This window comes from Muntiacus reevesi, chromosome 18, assembly GCF_963930625.1.
Source record: "Muntiacus reevesi chromosome 18, mMunRee1.1, whole genome shotgun sequence".
NCBI classification, from domain to species: Eukaryota; Metazoa; Chordata; class Mammalia; order Artiodactyla; family Cervidae; genus Muntiacus; species Muntiacus reevesi.
The window spans coordinates 11160222-11181467 of record NC_089266.1 but is presented as its reverse complement, the minus strand read 5'-3'; the positions used below and the strand labels follow the sequence as shown (position 1 = coordinate 11181467).

General features: G+C 45.0%; 1 protein-coding gene across 2 annotated transcripts in view; it reads right to left on the bottom strand.

The window, feature by feature from the left end:
* RPTOR (regulatory associated protein of MTOR complex 1) overlaps positions 1-21246 on the bottom strand; it is a 314337-nt gene that overhangs the window by 115527 nt on the left and 177564 nt on the right. For both annotated transcript variants that reach the window (XM_065909607.1, XM_065909608.1), the window contains exon 7: positions 12507-12566. In XM_065909607.1, the coding sequence (XP_065765679.1) occupies positions 12507-12566 (60 nt within the window). The remainder of the gene's footprint in view (positions 1-12506; positions 12567-21246) is intronic.

The following is a 21246-nucleotide window of genomic DNA, read 5'->3' as shown; positions in this document are numbered from 1 at the left end:
TACACCGTAGATGTCCCCTCATCTTTCCTTGCCCTTGGAGACCAGATACCTAGATGCATGAAATGCAGGCCACCTCCTTTGTAAGACCTTTCTTGATATATACCCAACCAAAATAAACCCTTCCTTCCTCTCCACATGCACACAAGAACTTGCAGAATGTTGAGACCCTTCAGTGTACACACGGCACGGAGCCGAGGGAGTGGAATCAGAGGCCGGGCTGAACCCTCCAGGCTCTGCGGTTTCTCGCTGTGTGACTTTAGGTAGGTTACCTAACTTCTCTGAGACTCAGTCACTTCATCTGTAATACCTAGTCCCACAGGAACTAGAAAAGTAGAGTAAGTTAACAACCTAACAAGTTAGCACAAAACCTGCTACATAGTAAGGGCTCATAAAATATAGCTGCTCCTATTTATTTGCTGGGCTTTCCTAGGTGACACAGTTGTAAAGAATCCGCCTGCCAACGCAGGAGACAAGGGTTTGATCTCTGGGTTGGGAAGATCCTCTGGAAAAGGAAATGGCAACCTGCTCTGTTCTTGTCTGGGAAATCTCACAGACAGGGGAGCCTAGTGGGCTATAGTCCATGGGGGTCACAAAGAGTCGGACACAACTTAGCGACTAAACAACAACTTATTTGCCATTAAAACAAAACCCCTACAAGTTCTGAAACAAATCAGATATGTTGGAAGTGCCTAAATACAGTCAACCCCTAAGTTTAATATATAAACATGATAATTTTACGAGAACCTAAGTAATTACATGGAGCACATTTTCACTGTTGTGAACTCTCATTTTTCCTTTCTTTCCCTTAATAAACAGGTAGATTTTTTCCCACTTGGAAGTCATCTGTTTCTTGCTTTTCCCAGAATCACAAAAACTGCTGCCTCGGTCTGAGAGGCCTTACAAGTCGCCTCCTTGCACATCGCCTCGCCCCCACAGCCCTCGCTCCACCAGGTGTGCCCTCCCCACTGCCCATCTTGTCTTGGGGATTCTGACCATGGGGCAGCTCTTCGTGATACCAAGACTGCTTTTCCAGGCAGCTTTGACGCTGGCACTTCTTGATACCAAATAGATACGTGTAATTTACCTGAATCTCATGGCTTTTCCATTATCAAAAGCAGTTATCTGTCATTCCAGAGCCTTCTCTGCTCCAGGCTAAATGTCCCAGTTCCTTAAAGTGCTTCTCACCTGGCCGCCCACTCCACGTACCACCTTGTCCCTTCAGGGTCTATCACCTCCCTTCTCTAGATTTTTCTGGTTTTTGAGCAGTCATTTTGAGAAGTTGACCCAAATTAAATTCAGTTTACTAAAATCCTGACTTTTTCCATATCCGATTTTTCAAATCCCATACTTGTACATGTGATTTCTGGGGACTACTGTGAGATCTATATACATAATTTTGATCATCTGCATTTCACTCCTCAGCCTGTCAAGACCTTTTTATATTCTAGTACTGGGTCCACCTTAAAATTTTCTCTTATGAACAAATTCTTAGTTGTGCTCTCATTATTTCTAGTAACAGTATTATCGTGGTTGATCTGAATTTCTGAAAATTTTTTGCATCATTTTGCTCTACTATCTATGGTTAATTATTAGATGCATTCTTGTTGAAGCAGAAGAATGGTGCCGACATGAAGAATGTGCAAAGGTCAGGTGAGTTGTTGCTGCTGTCACATCTAAACAGGCTAATACTACCCGGAGCAGAAGGAGAATTCTGACTTCGATTCTGGAGGTAAAAGGCAATGCGTTACAGCTCTAAGATACCATACACAGCACACCAAAGTGACCTGGTACATAATTCAAGGAAATAATCTTAAAGATCTTGCAAGAAGACCAGCTGACCACCTTCTTCAGGTAAGATCTGGGACAGCCCTCCTCGTGGTTTTCCAGTTATACCCATTCTCCGTCTGACAAACACAGCATGTCCACCAGGCTTTGTACCACCACCTGCTTTGGTGCAACGCTGTGGTTAACAGAGTTACAGAGCAAAGCATGGCCTGTGTTCCTTGTCACTGAACCAAATACTGCCTCCTCTGTGAAGCCCAGCCCATGGGTCCTGTTTCATTAAGTTGGCCCTGGAATCTCCAGCTTGCTGAGGCTCTTTCCTCTGCTATCCACTCACAGGCCTTCACTGACTGCCCCCTACACACTGTCCACACAGGAGAGGAGCTAAACCTCTTACTGAGTATCCGGTCCAATCTCTTAGCTCTAAGAGGCTTGCAGGCTACTGAGCTCAGGCCTTCCTTGTTAACGGTTCTACAGATATGAACCTGAGCCCCCCAGTCAGTTTCTAAGCTCTAGAGGACACATCACCTCATACACTATTAGTCTTACATCATCAACCCCCCAGCACCTGACATGTTATACACTGCCAGTGCTCCAACACCTGCCGGTGGATGGCATGGGAGAGTAAATGTCACCGCATACCCATACAACCCAGCAACTACAATTGGAAATGGTCTAGCTCCACTTCCAATTAAGGTACTAACCAAGCTTTTAAGTGATCAGTTCCCCTGTGTGATGAAGGGAATTGAGTCAGACCCTAAGAGGCCATCTTGAAACCACTAAGTGCGTTAATTTTAAAAACTAGACCGATGGATAGGGAGGCCTGGACTGCTGCGGTCCATGGGGTTGCAAAGAGTCGGACACGACTGGTGACTGAACTGAACTGAGACCAATGAATACCATTCCAGGGCTGCACCTGGAGCACAACTGGCTCCCAGTTGGGACTCTCTCCCCTGCTTCGCCTGGCTGGCTCTTTCTGGCCAGGTGGATCACTCTCCAGACATCTCTCCTAGCTGCTCAATCAGAGAAGCACCAGTCACTATGTCATAGCTTCCTTTGTAACTGGATATTTTTTAAATTTATGCCTTCATGTTTCCTTCTCCCAGTAAGAATGCAAGGTCACACACCAACCCTTTGTTGAATCAATGAATGAGCAGCCCAAGAGAGATATGTCTGATTCTGGATGTTTTTAAGCCTGGAATCTCAGAATGTGTGTGTTTATGTGTAGGCACCCATTCAGTTGGATTTGACTCTTTGTGATCCCATGGACTGAAGCCCGCCAGGCTCCTCTGTCCATGGAATTTTCCAGGCAAGAATACTGGAGTGGGTTGCCATGACCTTCTCCAGGGGATCTGCCTGACCTAGGGATCGAACCCACATCTCTTGCATCACCTGCATTGGCAAGCAGGTTCTTCACCAGCTGAGCCACCAGGGAAACAGAATCTCAGATGCCCTTCTCAAAAGCAGACATCTCATGTGTGACTCATTGGCTTCTAGTTCAGATGATGTGCTCAGATCAGAGTGTTGTCTCTGGAAAGAAAACTTGGTGCAGTCACCAGGCGGCGTGGTGGTCGGAGCAGGCAGGAGCCGGCTCTGCCACTTACTGAACAAGTCACTCAATCTCCTTTAATCATGGTTTCCAGGGTCTGAAATGGAGATGGTACCAGCAGTCACTCCCTGGACTGGTAGGGACAGCTGGACATTTGGGGTGCGCCAAGGCCCATGCCAACATGGTGATAGCAGGGTTCCGAGTCCTGCATTGAGAGACAGGCATAGGGACCACTGCTTGATGCAGCTGGCCTCCTCCCTCTCCGCCCAATGAAACGGCGCCCACTGCCGGGCTGTGAGGGAGAGGACCGTGGTGTAGAGCTGGACCTGAACAAGCTCTCGGGGACAGGTTGGCAAGTAGACCAAGAAAGGAGGGAGACAGGGCAAGCTTCAGTAGGGACAGAAGTGAGGTGAGGCACTGACTTAGCCTCATCTCCTCCATCGCGGGCCTGCTGTGATAAGTGTCTCTGGAGCACCAACAAGCCTCAGGAGACAAAGTCGCCACAAGGAAGGCCAATCTCCGAGAGACTGGAGGCACATGCTGCGCCCCCGCTGACTTTCCTCTCTCACCGCCTGACGCCCGCCTTCCATTAAGAAAAGCCACCCACACCGCCATCTGTATCCCCGGATCTTGGGGATGACGCATTCTTAACAGACTCGCAGACACATTTTCCTCAGGACACCAGGAGGGCGCCCAGGGCATCAGGAGATGAAATGAGTGCTGCAGATGCTGAAATGCCCCGAGTGGCGCTTTGGAGCCTTTGTTTGGATGACGAGAGGCCAGGATTCAGTCCCACAGAGAAGGAAATGGACGCTCTCTGGGCGGTGAGCAGGCACCCCATGGAGGTCTCAGGAACCTCTCATGCTCCCTGGCCAGCTCATCTACAACTTCCTCCCAGACAAGCCTCCTTCATGCTGGCTGATCAGCACAGGCCACGGGGACCATATGGGGTGTGGGGATCCACCCCCCTTCCCCTGCTGACCTGAGCAGGATCGTAGCGACAGGCAGAAAAGCTGGGTTCGGTCCAGCCACTCGCCCCAGAGGCAGCGTTCCAAGGCCAGGCTGATCGATGCCTGACTGACGCCTGTTCATGGGGCTGGGAGGACCTGTGACTCTTCCTTCACAGTGTTCCCACATTTCCGCCAATTACTCACATTCTCTCCCCTTGCACCGTCTCTTGGGGATTTGTTTTCCCCACTTCATTTCCAAATTAGCTGCCAGTGAATCATTACTCATCTTCTCAGTGACTGGCAGGCATTAATGAATTACTGATTTTCACCTTCAACCAGCCGATACAATATATTTATGTTGGAAAGAAAGGTACTTTTTGAATTAAGACTGGTATCTTTTGATAGTTTTCCTTTCAAACATAATACATGTGTACAATTCCAGCTTGACGGTGGAGTAAATTCTGATCACAGCTACTGAGCCTTGGGTGGCAGGCACGAGTTGCCATCAGGCTGAGCCCCTCTGCTCACGCCAGCCCCATGGAATGCCACTTCCCTTCCTGCTGTGATGCTGGGACAGACCACCCAGCATGGCCTGGACAGACACTAGGCTGGCTAGTTGCCTGCCCAGAGCCTCAGTCTCTTTGGAATGTGGACAATAATAGCACCTCCCTTCAAAAGGCTCCAGGAATGAATAGAGACTGGATATATGTAATGCCCTTAACACAGTACCTGGTACATAGCAGGTGACCAATAAATATCACCTATTCTTGTTCTTCTTAATTCTCAACTAAAGAATCGTTGGGTTATCCTACATTCTCAAGCCACAATTTGTGTATTTTGTAAATTGGAGTATAATTACAATGCTGTGTTAGTTTCTGCTGTACAATGAAGTGAATTAGTTATATGTATACACACATCCCCTCCCTCTCTCCCCCTCCCTCTCATCCCACCCTTCTAGGTCATCACAGAGCACCTAGCTGAGCTTCCTGTGCTTTATAGCAGGTGTCCACTAGCTACCTGTTTTACACACGGTAGTGGATTTATGTCAATCTTAATCTCCCAATTTGTCCCAGCCTCTCCTTCCTCCCCTGTGACCTCTTCCTCACTGTATATGCAGGACTCATGAGACCAGGATTCTTAAGATGGAGACCGTAGTTAAGTCAAAAAAAATTGCTTGCGGTTTCAAAGCGAAAATCAAGCCCCAAATCCAAGCTTATCTTCAGCCACTGCTTCTGGACTAAACAAGGGCTAAATTGCTATTCAAGTTCTGAGGAAGCAGGACACAGCAACTCATTTTATTCAAGACAGTGGATTGTTAGCTATTTAAAATATGCTGTTTACACAATAGATGTTAATTATGAATAATTTTTTTGTGTCCTCTGTGCCTCCAGCGATCAGAATACTAACAGCCTCATGGAATAGCTTCCTCGTCTTTCTGATTCCCCAGAGCTTTCTGAGTACCCTAATATTTCTAGCACTGTTTAAGCGTTTCATTACTTTGTTTCAGGGCTGAAAAATGTCCCTTAATTTCCAAGCATGGATCTTATTGCCAGTCTCTCAAAGGATTCAGAATATAAATATGTACTGCAGTGGCAACATGCCTATTCATCAGGCTGCTACGTTCGCGTAGATAATTAGAAATCGGGAGATTTCTCAGAGAAGGTTCACTATAATTTACTTCCAGACACAGCAGCTTAATTAGAAAACAAATTCCTTCCCTAGCTTTAAAGATTGCTAAATAATTATAACACACGCATACCACCCATGTCTCCTTCTCTGGTCTGGTGCTGAGACTCTAAACAACACGTTTTGCACATCTGACAAAGGTGGCCGAGGCTGGGAAGGGGTTAAGCCCTGATATCCTGGGGAACCTTATGCTGAGCTGCTGCACAGAGGCAGCTGTTTGAAACAAACCACATTTATCAAAGAATTACCGTACAGCAATTCAGAAGTGTGAAACTTTTCAATCAATTTCTCCAGTGATGGCAAAGAGGAAGGTGATGACAGGATCAGGCTGCATTTCTGATCGTTTAGGGGCAGCCAGGGAAGGTGCTGGAAGATGGCTGGAAACGCAGGTCATGCAGGCGAAGCCCAGTGCCACCTTCAAGCCCCCACACCTGACGCTCCTGACCCTGAGACTCTCGGGGCTCCTTGGATGGGGCTGCCAGTCTTGCAGCATGCAGGGCAAAATTCCCTCTCTAGCTCATGCCAACATTAAGAGCCTGCTCCGATCCTAATGAGTGGTGGCCCTGGAGACCAGGGTACACACAAGCTGCTCGCAGGGGAAGGAGTGGCAGGTGAGGCCGGCGGGCTCAGACCACGTGCCCGCCACCCCGGTCCATGCAGGCCAGGCCTCAGCATGGCTACTCACCCAGCTGTGTCAGGACCATCCCTCACACATGCAGAGCCGACACCACCCGGGGAAGGAAAGGGATGGGCAGAAGACTAGATGGACATTACTCTTATTTTCTGCAGGTCATTAAACTTGAGGGAGGGAAACAAAACTCAACAACACAACCTGGTGTCCTTCTGGTTTTGTTTCATCTCTGTGTTGTGACCTGTCACTCTAGTCAGGTGGTATGGTGACCAGAGTCACCCTCACATTTAGGGGTGATGGAGAGGTTCTCAAGTTCAAGAATTTCCATGTGGTGAGCTGAATTCAGAGATTCACACTGGATGCAAAATGCCTTAAGACACTCGCGAAACCAGCAACATGTCAGTGGCAGCCCTGCCAACCCTCTGCTGACGTGTCTCCAGGAGCCCCTGACATGGGTTTATCCCACCTTCCATGCAGGAAACACTCTCCCCACAGCAATGCCTTTTTAGGTGCTTCCTTGTTGATGGAGTTTCGTCCTCTCCCCCACCAATCGACAGTGCTTAGGATTTCATTAGCAATAATGAGCTGCTGAAGAATAAATAAAAAAGGACCAAGGAACTGAGCAAAAAAGCCAATTTCTGTTAGATCTTATAATTGTAACTAAGCATGAGTTATAGCCTGCCTATTAACCTAGACCCACAAATGAGATGCCCTGGCAGTCCTCATGAGGTTCTCGCTTCATCCCCTAAAGGCTCTGCCAGCTCAGAGGGCAGGGTGAACCTCTTGGGGAGAAGTGCCCACGACACCCTGTTGGATGTCCCTCACACCTTTTTAGGTGAGTCACAGGCCTTGTCCCAAAGGTAGGAGGGCTTGTGCAGAGGATGGCATCCAGTGGACAAAGGGTGCTTGATACGGCGAGAATGGCCATCCAAGGAGGACATTGCAAATGAAACGGAGGCAAGGGGTAAAGCAGCTTTGGACAGCCTGGCCTGTGGCAGCGGTGCAAGCACTCAGCACAGTGAGCAAGTAATCACTGCACAGGATAGCTCCCGCACGAGCCTGCTTCATCCACGGGCAGACAAACATCACAATGAGTTATGATCCTGACGGAACCCCAAGTGGCCCTAGCACAGAGAGTGGAGACCAAACACAGCCCCAGAGATGCGGACGCCGAGAGCCTGCTGCATCCAAGAGCTGCGTATTTTGACCGGAAGTCTCCAGAAAATGATGATAGGTGAAAATAATGAGACATCTTCCCCAGGAAGGTTCTCTGAGTACAGAAACCTTGGCAGCCTGGAAGACTACTGAGCACAGACGTGCTGTGTTTCTTTCTAACCATGTAACTTCAAGGTCACACCTACTTCTTGACAATGTTTCTTCTTATGGACTATAAGGATAGTTGGGGGGAAAGTCTAAAAATTAAAACAACAGAATAGCATTAAAAAAATATTTATTTATGGCTGAGCTGGGTCTTCACTGCTGTCTGGGCTTTTCTCTAGTTGCAGCAAATGGGGGCTACTCTCTAGTTGCGGTGGCTTCTCTTGTTGCACAGCACGGGCTCCAGGTGCTGGGACTTCTGTAGTTGTGGCACGTTGGCTCAGCAGTTTCGGCACACAGGCTTAATTTCTCCAAGGCACATGGGATCTTCCCAGATCAGGGATTGAACCTGTGTCTCCTGTATTGGTAGGCGGATTCTTTACCACTGAGCCACCAGGGAAGCCCCCAGAATAGCATTTTAAATGGAAAATCTCTCCAAGAAAGCTACAGAAATTAAGAACTTGTATCTACTCAGAAACAGATCTCACAGTGGTAGTGGCTGGGAATCCTGTGGAGCTATACATCTGGATTTTTTCTAGTGCCGTATAACTAAAGCCTGTAGCTTGTCCTGGCATAAAAAATAAACATAATTCAACCCCGCACATTCACCCTAACTGCAGCCAGGCTACGAGGGGAGCAGCCACATAGCGCTTCCTGTTGGAAATGATGACATGTATGGGTCTCACCTGAACTGTATGTTTGCTAAGTTGTATTCCAAGAACAATGACTCAGACCCAAACCGCTGTACCTTGAAAAGTTATTCACAACAAAAAGGTTCTGAGGTTTCTAAAATATCTTATTCTTACTCAACTTTTTGTCACCACCATCACGAGCCACTCAGGTGAAGCTCCATTTGGGAAGCAAGTGTGGTTCATTTTGGATGCTCGTAGCCTGTCCCAATTAATCTGGACAACAAGCTTTTCTAAAGTGCAAACTTGTCTGGTATGGGAATGATCTCTTTTTAAACTGCACTATTAGACTTGTTTACACAATTTTCCAAAAGTTGTGTGGTGGCATTCACCCAATGGTGGCTGGGGTTAGTGTATGAAAGACACTCTCCCTGTGAACCATCCCCTCCCACCCCAGTCTTTATCAGAAATCCAATGGCTTCAGAAATGCAAAGTAGTATTAACCATTATTCCCAGTGCAGTTTCAGGAAAGTGGTGAGAGAACAGAAGTATTTGTGGGGGTGAGCTGATGCCCAAAGAGCCTCAATCCACCCTGGGAGACGGTGACAAATGCAGGGGTGAGAGGTGTGCGCCCAGTGAGTATGACTCCTGAGGGTGAGGCTGGCCATGTCTGTCTGTCTGTAGCCTTTCCACCACCCCCTTTCCCTGCCCCCATTCCCACTCAGAGGGCTATTAATGATTTTTTCTTTTTAAATCAAAACACACAGACACCCAATTTTTCAGCATTTCACCAACGTTGTAGCACTGCCTGGGACAGGAGAGGGGTTGACGGAGAAGAGAGGACACTGTAAGCCAACCTTCAAAGGGCCACCAGAAGTCACACTCACCAGCTGAGAAAGTCACTTAGCACTGGGGAGGGTGGAGTCAACACTGGGTGTTTTCTGGGAACACGGGAGGCTACAAACTCTGAAGTCGTGATTTACGAAAATTGCACTTGATAAAAAAAATACTAAAATCTTATCATATATAGGAGTTGTCTGCTTCTACTTTTCAATCCTCATTAGCCAGTTTAAGTTGTGAGTAAAGGTTTCTCCCCAACCTCAAACCCTCTCCGGTAAAATATCTCTTATCCATTTTTTTTGTTTTAGTGAGTTTTGAAATATCTTCATATATTCTGGATAGAAGTCCTTTGTCAGCTATGTGATTTGCAAATATTTTCCCCCAAGTCTGCAGTTTGTCTTTTCTCTCTCTTAACAGTGTCTTCCAGAGAGTAAACATTTTAAATTTTGATGGAGTTCAATTTGCCAATTTTTTTCTTTTGTGGATCATGCTTAGGGTGTCAAGTGCTATGCACACTTTAAGTCTGAGAACATGACAGGATGAGAGCTGGCTGTTCAGACACCAAAGTCTGGAAGAGCGAGGGCCTGCGTATAGGAAAGGCTACAGGGAGATGTCCAGACACCTGGCCACCAGGCTGGCCTGACACCACCAGGTGGGAGGTGCCACCGAGGAAGCTGAAGCAAACCGAATGCCAGATTCTTCTTCAGAACTGTTTGAACGGGCCACCCGAAGTTACCTCGCTAGGAAAGAAGGTAACTCTATCACAGTTTCAATGGTTTATCTGAGAATTACATGTCTATGGTGATCTGTGGTACAGGAGATGGAGGCTCTGGCACTCAGAAATGGGGGGTAAGTAAAGACCCACAGACAGAGCACAGCAGCACTGGTGGACGAGCTCTAACAGGACAGCTTCCAAACTCTGAAATCTCGTCAGGGAACTGGACCAAACAGGCCAGATGACCAGGCCGATCCAACCCTTTTTTATTTTTCAGCTTCTCTCCATGTGATGTTTGTTTCTCAATGGCTGCCTTGTTTGTCCAGCACTTGTAAATGGTTTTCTCGGTCTTAGTCCTTATTGGAGGTGAAGCTGGCTTAGAACAGGGAGGAGCAGTTCCCCTGAGAGGAGGGGCCCTGATCAGGTCCTCTGTCTCTAGAAGTGAGTTGTGTGAGTGTGACCAGGACAGGGCAATCGTGGAGGCCGATTAACAGAGCACTCAGCACCCAGCCGCCCAGCCCCCTGCTTCCTGACCGCACTGACTCCTGGAGCACGGGCCCCCCAGCAAAGACGAGAACAGGGACACGAGACCACCAGCGCGCTCTCCCCACCATGTAACCCTGAGAGCACTAGAGCTCCGATGTGGAGAAAATCAGCAGCTGCACCTGCCCAGAGCAGCACGACTTTGAAAAGAAGCACGGGTGCACTCTGTACTACACACTGGTGCGGAGAGACTTGAGCCCTCCCTGAGCCCTGTGACCATGACACAGTGAGGTCTGTGGTCCCTGCCCTGGCCGAGCCAGCACAGCCAGCGCCCCGAACACCACTCTGCTGCTGGTACCAACCCCAACCTCAACTCCCGCTGCTTCCCCCCCGGCCTGCAGGGCCCATCCATCAGCGCCTCCCTGCACCCAGCCTCGGCCAGCACTGCCTTTCCAGCAATGGCTTTGAAATCTCCTCAACTGTGGGTCAGTGGAAACTAAGACCCACTCTAAGCAGAAGGACCACAGGCCTTCCTGTTTGTCCTGCTGGCACTGATCAATGTCATGCTAATTCTTTCTTGTCACAATATCCCATTTTGCTTGTGGACAAAAGTATCCTGAAGTAAATGCAGTGACCAGTCACATGATTTCCTTAGACATTTATCCAAAATTTAATGAAAGGAATTATACTCAATGAATTGTTTGCAGGTATCCTAATTATATTTTGTTGGTTCTTTCTTTTCAATTTATTTGTACCTATATTTTACATATCTATATTTTTATAAAAAAACAAGATGGAAAAAAATCAGTTCCTTATCATTGCTCCTCCCTGCTTCTTGCTCAAAATTCCACTTTCCTACCCAGAGTGGAGTGCAAATATTTTATTTCATGTCTTGTTAATATGTATTCACACACAGAGAGTTATGCACTGTTCGGCAGCCCATGGTGGGTGTCAAGTCAGTCTCTTAACAACAGGCCACTCCCTGTTGATACAAGTGTAGCCACCACACTCTGTATTCTCCCGTGGGGAATGCATGTGATCGATTCCACAGTGCCCTTACGGCAGGCGTTCAGGCATAATATTCTTGTGCATTTCCCCTGACACACAAGTTGTCTTCCAGGAGAGAAACCTAGAAGATTTGCTTTTTCTACCTGAGGTTAATAATTAAAACCAGGTCTTTCTGCTTTACCACATGATTCTGTATATCAAGACTTAGGGAACAGTTTGTGTGTTAATTCTAGAAGAAATGGGGTTCAGAGCAGAAGCGTTAGGAACTACCTAGGTGAATCGGGATGAATGAAATGAACACGCAAACAAATAAACATAAGATGCAGGTCAAGTTTAGAGCTGTGAGATGGTGTACTGACCCAAAGAGGCTCATGACAGGAGCAGACAAAGCAGGCCCCAGGACCTGGAAGGACAAGGAGAGGCCAAGCAACCACCGCACATCATGAAGGACCCCTCTTGCCGGGACCACCACACCTGCCTTAGATAGAACGTAAAACTGGGTTTACATTCCCCCCTAAGTAGGGGGAATGGAAGGTTGCAGAGCGTGAAAGGGAAAGTTGAGGAACATGGGGAAGATGCTAAGCTATGATCTGACTGTTGCAGTTGAGGATCAGAGTGATCTCTATGTGCAGTGACTGGTCTGTATGTGTAACGATATATTCGTTTTTGCTTTGGTTCAGTGTCGAGAGTATTTTTAAATGTTCAAAAGGATTCAGCTTGTACTCTTTTCCTTTTAATATGGCCCAAATTTAGCGTGTCCTATGTAACAATCACAAACAAGGACTTAATCAGAGAACAAAAGAACACATGAAAGCGAAACATCTGTGCTGACAAGAAGTACTTCTGAGAACCAAGAGTGAAAAATGGAGACTCCCCTTCACACCAGAAGCCACAGTAGCGTAAAAATCTGACTTACTTTTCTATCAAATCCAGTGTGACTCCAGGCACCAGACTAACGCATTTCTGCATGCAGAACCTGCGGAGAAAGAGAAGACAGTGAATCACAGCAATGGGATATGTGACAGGAGAATACAACAGTCCCAGAGAAAAAGCAAAGAGAGGAAGGGGGCCATGGGGATTGCCACAGTGAAAAGGTAAACCCAGATTTTCTTAATTCTGTCAGCTCTTAGGTTTATGAAGAAAATCTCCCTGCAGCCTCTCAAAGGGGCAGGAACACTGAGCTGCAACTGGAGGTCTTCAGTGGAAGGAGAGAAACAAGTCTGCGGGTGGTGAGGCAGATCCCCACTGTGGGGGGCTGGGGGTGGGTCCTCGTGAGTCACGGACCGAAAGCTTCCACCTAGATGATAGAACAGGCTCCACTTTTCCATTTTTCCTTCTTAAGCAAGTAAACCTGGAGAGAGTGATGGAAGGATCAGTGAACCACCCCCAGGCACACAAAAGAAATTTGTGGGAGAAGACAAAGAAAAGTGAATTCAATTATATCATTTTAATTATCATAAAATCATAGGACCTGTGGACTTAATCTTTGCTGCAGAGCCATCCTGGAGGGCTGGGCAGGGTGGGGGTGGGGTGGGAACTGGGACTGGGGGACTGGCCAGGCGTCATCTAATCTGTGTGCACTGACAGGAGGTCGAAGACCATCTCTTCCTTCCTATCAGGGCTATTGGCACGCGGCAGGACAGAATCAATGGTCATGAAGAGCGAAAAGCAACTTAGCATTGGTCATAGGAGAAATGTAAAACATTTAATTCATCTGCTTTAAAATTTAAGAACAAATAACCCCCTCTATGAAAAGAGCAGCAGGCACAGAGTAAATACACCCACAAAACGCATTTCCACATCACTAGATGGATGTGAGACGTGGAGGAAGGTTGGAGAAAGTCAGTGTGCTCATGGGAGGGGGTGAATACAAGGACCAGGCCACATTCAGGGCACATGGAGTGAGAGGTGTACAGTGGATGGGTAAGAATGCGGGAGAACGACAAGGAGATAGAGATCCAGAGATCGGAAGACGACAGACAAAGCCAAGACGACAGCGTCTGGTGTGCAACTGGCTCCTGACATGTGGCCCTCCAGCTGGGATGGGGGAACCCTGAGCACCCAGCCCTGCCAGGCTCATGGCCTCAGCAAGCAACACCTTGCTCAGCCACAGAGGGAGTTACATTCCTGGCTGTGGTCGAGCTGGCCGGTGCTCTCTACTCACACAGCAGCAGAAACACGAATGAGACAGAGTCTGTCTCCCTCGGGGACAAGCGGCTGGGCTCCCCAGATGTTCCACCGGGCCAGTCAGTCCATCTGGACAAATCCTCCTGTTTCCTTCCCTGTCGGTGAGCTCTGCCCGCCCGCTCCCACACATCACTGCAACCGTCCACAGGCAGCTCTGACAGTGACTCCATGTGAATCAGGATCTTTCCGTGGATGGAAATGGTCTACAGGAAATGCACTTTCCAGTCCAATTCTGAGGCCTATGCAAACAGGACTCCTCTGTCGTTTTTTTTTTCTCTGTAACACGCTTACTGATTGGACCTTGGCATTCCTATAATGACAGAATAGTCTGTACAAGACTAATCCTTTTGTCAATAACAACAGTAAGCTCTGGATAAAATATAAAAAGCAACCACTTGAAAGCATCAAAGAGCAAACAAATACAGGCAGAAAGGGAAGGTATGACCCTTACAAGAAGAGTAACCGCACAAGGTCCACCTCAACCAGTTTTTCCCACACATGCTCCCCAATTCACAAAGCATCAGGGACATAACTCAACCGGAAGGAGATCAGAATTCGGGGGAAGTCTTAGGAAGGAGCCAAATTCAGCAAGCAAGCTCTCCTGGGATCCTGGGCTGGCCTGGGCACGGCACAGGCATGGGACCAGACCCCAAGGAGCCCCAGGGACATAAGAGCTGAAGGGCACTGAGCAGAGGCTTCCATACCTGCTCCCCAGCAGATGTGCACACAGACAGGGAGAGCCAGTGCCACATTAGGGGGCTATGAACACCCGGGGCTTTCCACTGTGGGGTGCGGCCTGAGTTACAACCATGGTTCAGGATACAGAGCTGCACCCCGCAAACTAGGAGCAAAGTCAAAGATGACCAATCCTATAGCTGAGAGACCACAAGGTCAATTAAACCATCTACAAGAACAGCTAAACCAGAGGAAGTTAGCAGAATACAGACTTTCTCAGTGTCTCATTCACAATGGAAAGTACTCTAACCTAAAATCAAGAGAAAAATAGTTAATAAAACTAGATTCATTGTTGACCACATTTTTTATTTAGACTTTATAAAAATAACTTATTAACTGGGAAATAAGTATTATCATAAATCTGCTGGAAATATAAAGTTAAGGAAATTAAAAATAGGGACACTATGCAACTTTAAAATATGCATGATATGAGCAGCATGGATGAACCAGTGACTGACAGTCCACAAAACTGTACATCAGCCTGTATTCATTCCCTTTGCACCAGAACGACATCAGGCAAAATCAGAGACAATAAAGATGGCTCGACAATTCCGCAAAGCTGGATATTAGTAATTATAACAATAAACAACAGCTGGCAGTCATTTAGTGCTGACTACTTTGTGCTGGTTGCTGGAGCTCATGAAAAGGCTGGGCCACTCTTGACTCCTCTCTGTCCGACTCGCCCTCTCTGAACTGCGGGGGAAGTTACACAGCACCTGACCACTGCTCACCACCTGCCTGCTGACCCTCCAGGCCAGGGTTTCTCAGTCGGGCACTAAGGACACTGGGGCCAGATCATTCTCTGCTGTGGGGGTGGCATCCTAGCCTCTACCCGTGAGATGCCAGCAGCACCCCATCCCAATTGTGGCAACCATTAGGTCTCCTGACGCTGCCTAATGTGCTTCACTTCCTTGAGGACACAGCCCCAGGCCAGGACCCAGCATCCCCCACATTTTCCAGAATAGTCTCTCTGCTTCCTTTCTTGCCTGTGCTCCCTACTTCTCTCCCAGAAATTCTCTACCAGGCAGCCAGAGCGAGCCTTTTATGAGGAAATATGGGGATAAATCATTTCCTCTTGACCCTCCAGAAGCATCTTGCCATGCAGGATGAAATGCAGAGGGCTTGCCTAGCCTCCCAAGGCCTTGCCCTGGGCTTCCAGTCACTGTTCTGACTTCACTTCCTCATTCTCACTCTGCTTATCCAGTTCCAGTCACCCTGACACACTTTCTCCTCCTTCCATCTGCCAGGCACAGCCCCACCTCAGGGCCTTTGCACAGGTTGCTCCCCCTTGCCCCAGATAATTGGAAGGTTTACTCCTTTGTTTTACTCGGATTTCTTCCACCTTCCCTGACCAGCCTAAGAAAATAGCACCTTCATTCTCTACTCGTGTACCGTGCTTTTTAAAAATATTTTTAAAAAATAGCATTTCTTGCTACCTTATTATATATTTTGGACTGCTTGTCTTTATCATAGAAGATAAGCTCGATGAGGACAAGGACTTCTTCTATTTTGTTCATCAGTGTGTCGCCAGTACTTAGAAGGGTGCCCTAACATATAGTTCTGATACTCCATAAATGTGTCAACAAGTGAATATGGTATAAGATTGATTCCTAATATTTCATATATCCTTTTTTTCCTGTTGCTCTTGCAAGTGACTGGCTTCAAGATTTTTATGAAGAACAAATTAATGGATGCTAAAAAGAAAACTCAACTCTGTGACTTTGTAAACTGTCATATGACTGCTGGATGCTATTGTTTCTGAGAATGGAAATATACTAAATTTTTTTTCAATTAGAAAAAATCCCAAACATTTATCATAAAAATTAAAAGTATAGAAAATTACAAGTAAAAATTATCCCCACATCTAAGATAACTATTAACACTTTCGTACCTACCTCTTATAGAAAACCGAACCATGCTGATTTATTTTGGGCTGGGATAAAATAAAATCAGTCCCTGGAATAGCCCAAACAATACAGATGATGGAAAAGTGGAGTTGGTCCTGCAGCCCAATCCTACTTCCGACTGCCCCTCTGCATCCAGACTGTGCCCAGCACACGTGTACAATCAATATCTACACTTGGGTTTTGTTCAGCTTTTGTTTCTTACCATAAGAGAATTTGCCATACACACTACAGCTTTCCCCTCACCCCCAGTATTTTCCAACGTTCAACAAAGGTGAAAGAATTTTAGAGTTAAGCTCCTGGATCCCACCACCTAGGCTCCACCATCAGCATTTGATTACATTTGCTTTATGACATTTCTGCTTCTCCATCCATCAGTGCATCTCATTTTTCATGAGACAGAGGAAGTGGTATACTTACTTCCCTTTAAATTCTTCAGCACACAAACCAACGTTCAGTATTTGCTCATTGTTTCTTATCTTTTGACGTAATTTTACATACAATGATGTGCACACAACTTTAACTGTTCATTCACTGGGTTTTGACAAATGCATGTGCCCGTGTACCCAAGCTCCTACAGGGACTACTACCAACATCCCAGGGAATTTTCTTTCACCCTTTCTCAGCCAATTCCTACTTCCTCCGATTGCCCCCAGGGGCAAATACTGCTCTGATTTTTCCACTGATTTTTACTCCTCAGTTCTAGAGTTTCATATACAAGGACTCATTGAGTATGTACTTTTGTATAAGACCTTTTCCAGTCAGCATGATGCTTTAGGTATTTTATCCATGCTTTTGCTGGTTTCATGAATTTACTCTGCTCCACTGCTGACTGGTATTCCATTATATGAAAAGACTGTAGTTTATATGTGCTGTTCTGTAACTTACCCTTGTATATCATGGACAATATAAAAGCTGATGCACAGAACACTGTTTCTCATGAACATGAGTGTGCTGTCCTCAAGATGTACTTGTAGCAATGAAACTGCCTGATGAATGGGTACACCTACTGAATGACCAGCCATTGTCTGATGGCTCTCCAGAGGAAAGTATCATTTACTGTCACATCAAAGCTGAATATATCCACTTTTTAACTTCTGGAAAATACTGTGTTTATCAACGTAAAAGAAAAACAACCCTCTGTCCTACTGATAGGTGAGAAATGACACATCATTGGAATTGCTTTGATTATTATTGAGGTTAAATGCCAGTGAATAATTTTTCCGGTTCTTTGTATTTTTCTTTGGCTTATTGACTGTTTATGCCCTTCTTGTCTTATTAATTTTCAAGTGTTTTATACATTAACAAAACTGACGGTGGCTTTGTTATGTATTACACAATTTCCCCCAATTCATAATTTTTTTAAAGTTTTGTTTTTTGCTTTCTTTGCCATACAAAACTTAGAATTAGTATTAAATAAAGCCTATCACTTCCTTTATAGCTTTTTAATTCTCCTAATAATTTTTCCAGTACTTTTGTGTTTTCTTTTTCACATTTAAAACCTCAGTATATTTGGAATTTATTTTATCATGGTAAGAGGTAAGGATTAGAAAAATTTCAAATGGTTAGCCCTGTGTCCCAAAGAATATTGACTAATTCACTCTTTTTCCAAATGGTAAATTCTTAAATAGATTCTGTTTCTGGAACTGTACTCTGTTCCATTGACTTGAATGTCTGCTCTTTTTCTACCTGAACCTTCAAAATGTATTTAAATAACTAGTAGTTTCCTTTCACAAATCTTATTTTAAAAAAAAATTTTCTATGGGTATTCTCAAACATTTATCCTTCTACTTGACCTTTAAAATCACTTTATCTATATGTGTCAAGTTTATGATTTAATTTATGGAGAATTTATATCCTTAATCTTCTGGCTCTCACCATGTAATAATAATGTGATCAATTCCTTCATTATTCAAACATCCTTTCATATTAGTCAGTAAAGTTTTATGGAATTTTCTATACAAATGTCCAATACACTCTGAGTTCGTTTATGTTGTGTCATTGTTAATGTTGCTACTGTGAATCAGATTTATCTTCCTTCCCCAAATTTCCTTGCTATTTTTAATATATAAAAAGGGTAACAGTTTTAAGGAAATTGTGAAGTATATCATATATGAAGAGTATATAAGATACAAATGTGAGTTTAAGGACTAATAAAGTAAATGTAAGCACCACCCAGATTAAGAAATAGCACATTACAAAATCTAAAAGATTCCATGTGTCCCCACCATGGTATCTGCTACCATCCCCTCCCCAGAGGTAGCCTGAATTTTTATGGTTTATGATATTGATCTATGTTCAGTTAGTAATCAGTCACTTTGCTGAATGTTCATGTTATTGCTAATAATTTTCCAATGGTTTTTATTGTGTAAAGTTAAAATTCGGACCAGACATAAATAATGCAAATTTGCCTCTCTTTAGAATATGTATACTTTCACTTTGTTTTTGCACCTAATTATTATGTTGACTGGCATTTCCAGAAGTTGTTAAATGAATCACACTTAGTATACATCCCCCCTTTGTTCTAATTACATTAATGAAACACAGTATTGAAGCATTAGTGCAGAATGATAGCCGCTAGTTGAAAAGAAAATTTCTCTTATGTAAAAGGAAGTATTCTTCTATTTTTATTATAAGGTTTTATTAAAATTCATTTTTAATTTTATCAAGTAACTATTCTCCTCTCACCCATTAAGATGATGAATTATATTAATAGGCAGCCTAATAGAAAGTCATCAGAGCAGTCCTGGAATGATTTTCACTTGGCCAAAGTTTTTTGTTCTCTTATCATACTGCAGGATGCTAAGTGCTAATATTTCATTTTGAATTCATCTGCACTGTTTGTCTATGCACATGTGTGCATGTGTATACACACTGCATTTGTCAGGTTTGGTACTTCAATCATGGTAACTTTATGAGGAAAAAGAGAAAATTTATACTTATTGAAATATGGCTTATGTTAACACACTGCTTTGTTACCAAGTGTTCTAGTCCATATTTTAAGGATAATTATCTGCATGTTGAATCTTCACCATTTTATTTTTCTTGCTTCTCACTATTTTTTTTTACTGCTTTCTGTTTCCTGTACTTCTACTTCTGACCAATTTTAAGGTCACAAACTTTAGAACTAAATTTGATTTCTTAAACTTTTTCTTTCTCTTTGCTGGTTCTCTTTGCATCTGGATGTAATGTTTTATCAATCTCCATATTTATTCATTTTTTTCCAGACACCATTTTTCTGTAACTTCATTGAGGATACAAAGCTCATGCTGTCTCCTTTCTGGAGCCCCTTTGACCACAACTGAGTTTAGGCTGATGAGGTGATTCAGGGTGGGAGCCAGTCACCAGAAAGACCAAACACTGGATAACAGATGGGAACTTCCAGCCACATGTTGACCTCCAACCTCTGACCTCAGGAGGGAAGGGGGCTAGAGACTGAGTTCTACAAAGAATCTTGAACACAGGGACTCGAGCGCTCCCAGGCTGGTGCTCCGTGGAGGTGCAGTGCCTTTCACTCTCTCCCACACACAGGTGACCCTGTCCTCCAGCGAGAAAGACGAGCTCTCAGCCCTCCCTGTGCAGGTTCAGCCTGCACCTGGCTCAGAGCTGGGAGACCCAGGGCAGGAAAGGACCCGTGGGACCGGATCCCCACTCTGAGTGTTACTCAAAGTTTTTGATTTCAGTCCCCAAAGTGCTGCCTGCTTTCTGCAGTCCTCAGGTAGCTGCGTTCTGAGCAGAGGCTGTACTGAGCATGGCCACGTCCTTCTCAGGGGCTGACACTGGGGTTTCCACGGACGGTAATGCCGAGGAAGCTTCACAGATCAGACTATTTTAACCAAATCCTTCTGAACATGAAAGTGCACTGCCAGAGATGTCAGGATTTTAAGGAGTTTTGGGAGACAGCCCAAGGTGGCAGTACGCTATTAAAATAAGACAAGCAAGTTCCTTGACATTTCATTTAATCTAGCAGGTTAAAAAAACAAACAAAAAACCTACATGAAATAGTGTGTCAATTATCTGGTATTTGAAGCTAAATTTAAAAGTATGCCATGTGTATTATTAGGGGGGAAAAAGCAGAAGAGATTTTTCTAATTTATAACCTTTAAATAACTATCACTTTTAAATGTACAGAATTCTCCTCAGGAGCTTCTAGGCCAGTAACCAGGACAAGACACAAATGAGGTTCAGGAGTCAGCTGTCTGAGCTGCTGTCAGCTTCAGAGGCAAGTCAGTTAAAGGGAAAACTAATTATTTCATTAGACAGAGAAACGCACACTACCACCTCATCTGAGTTTCCTGCCAAAGGACAGAATGAGCTGACCCCATCTGTCTTGTTCCAAGGGCCAGAGACTCAAGGATATCCCAGGGGTTCCTTAAGTATCTGCCCGGTGAAAGCAGAGGGAACTTTCAAGGGAACAGTGCTAACTCCACAAGGGTGCTTTCATTTTGGTTCAGAAGAGATGAAAAGGTCAAGACAATTGTAGTCACAAGAAGAAAAGTCTTTTTAAAAATGCGTATTTAAGTATTGATGGGTAGATAGCATAATGTCTGTAATTTACTAAAAATAGTCATAAAAAGACAATGATAGAGCAAGTAACAATTATAAGATTTGGGGTTACGAGTACAAGGGAGTTTGCTTTATTATTCTCTTGACTGTTGTGTAGAATGGCTGAAAATTGCCCTGTAATGAAAAGTAAGTGAAGAGAGAAAGAGAGGGTCAAAGCAGGTGATCCTGTCTATGAGTCAATGTCAGGAAAACGTTCCAAGGAACAATCTAATTTCTCAAAACTTGAGCAGTTTGTTTCTATTTTTGAAGAAACTCAAGATGTAG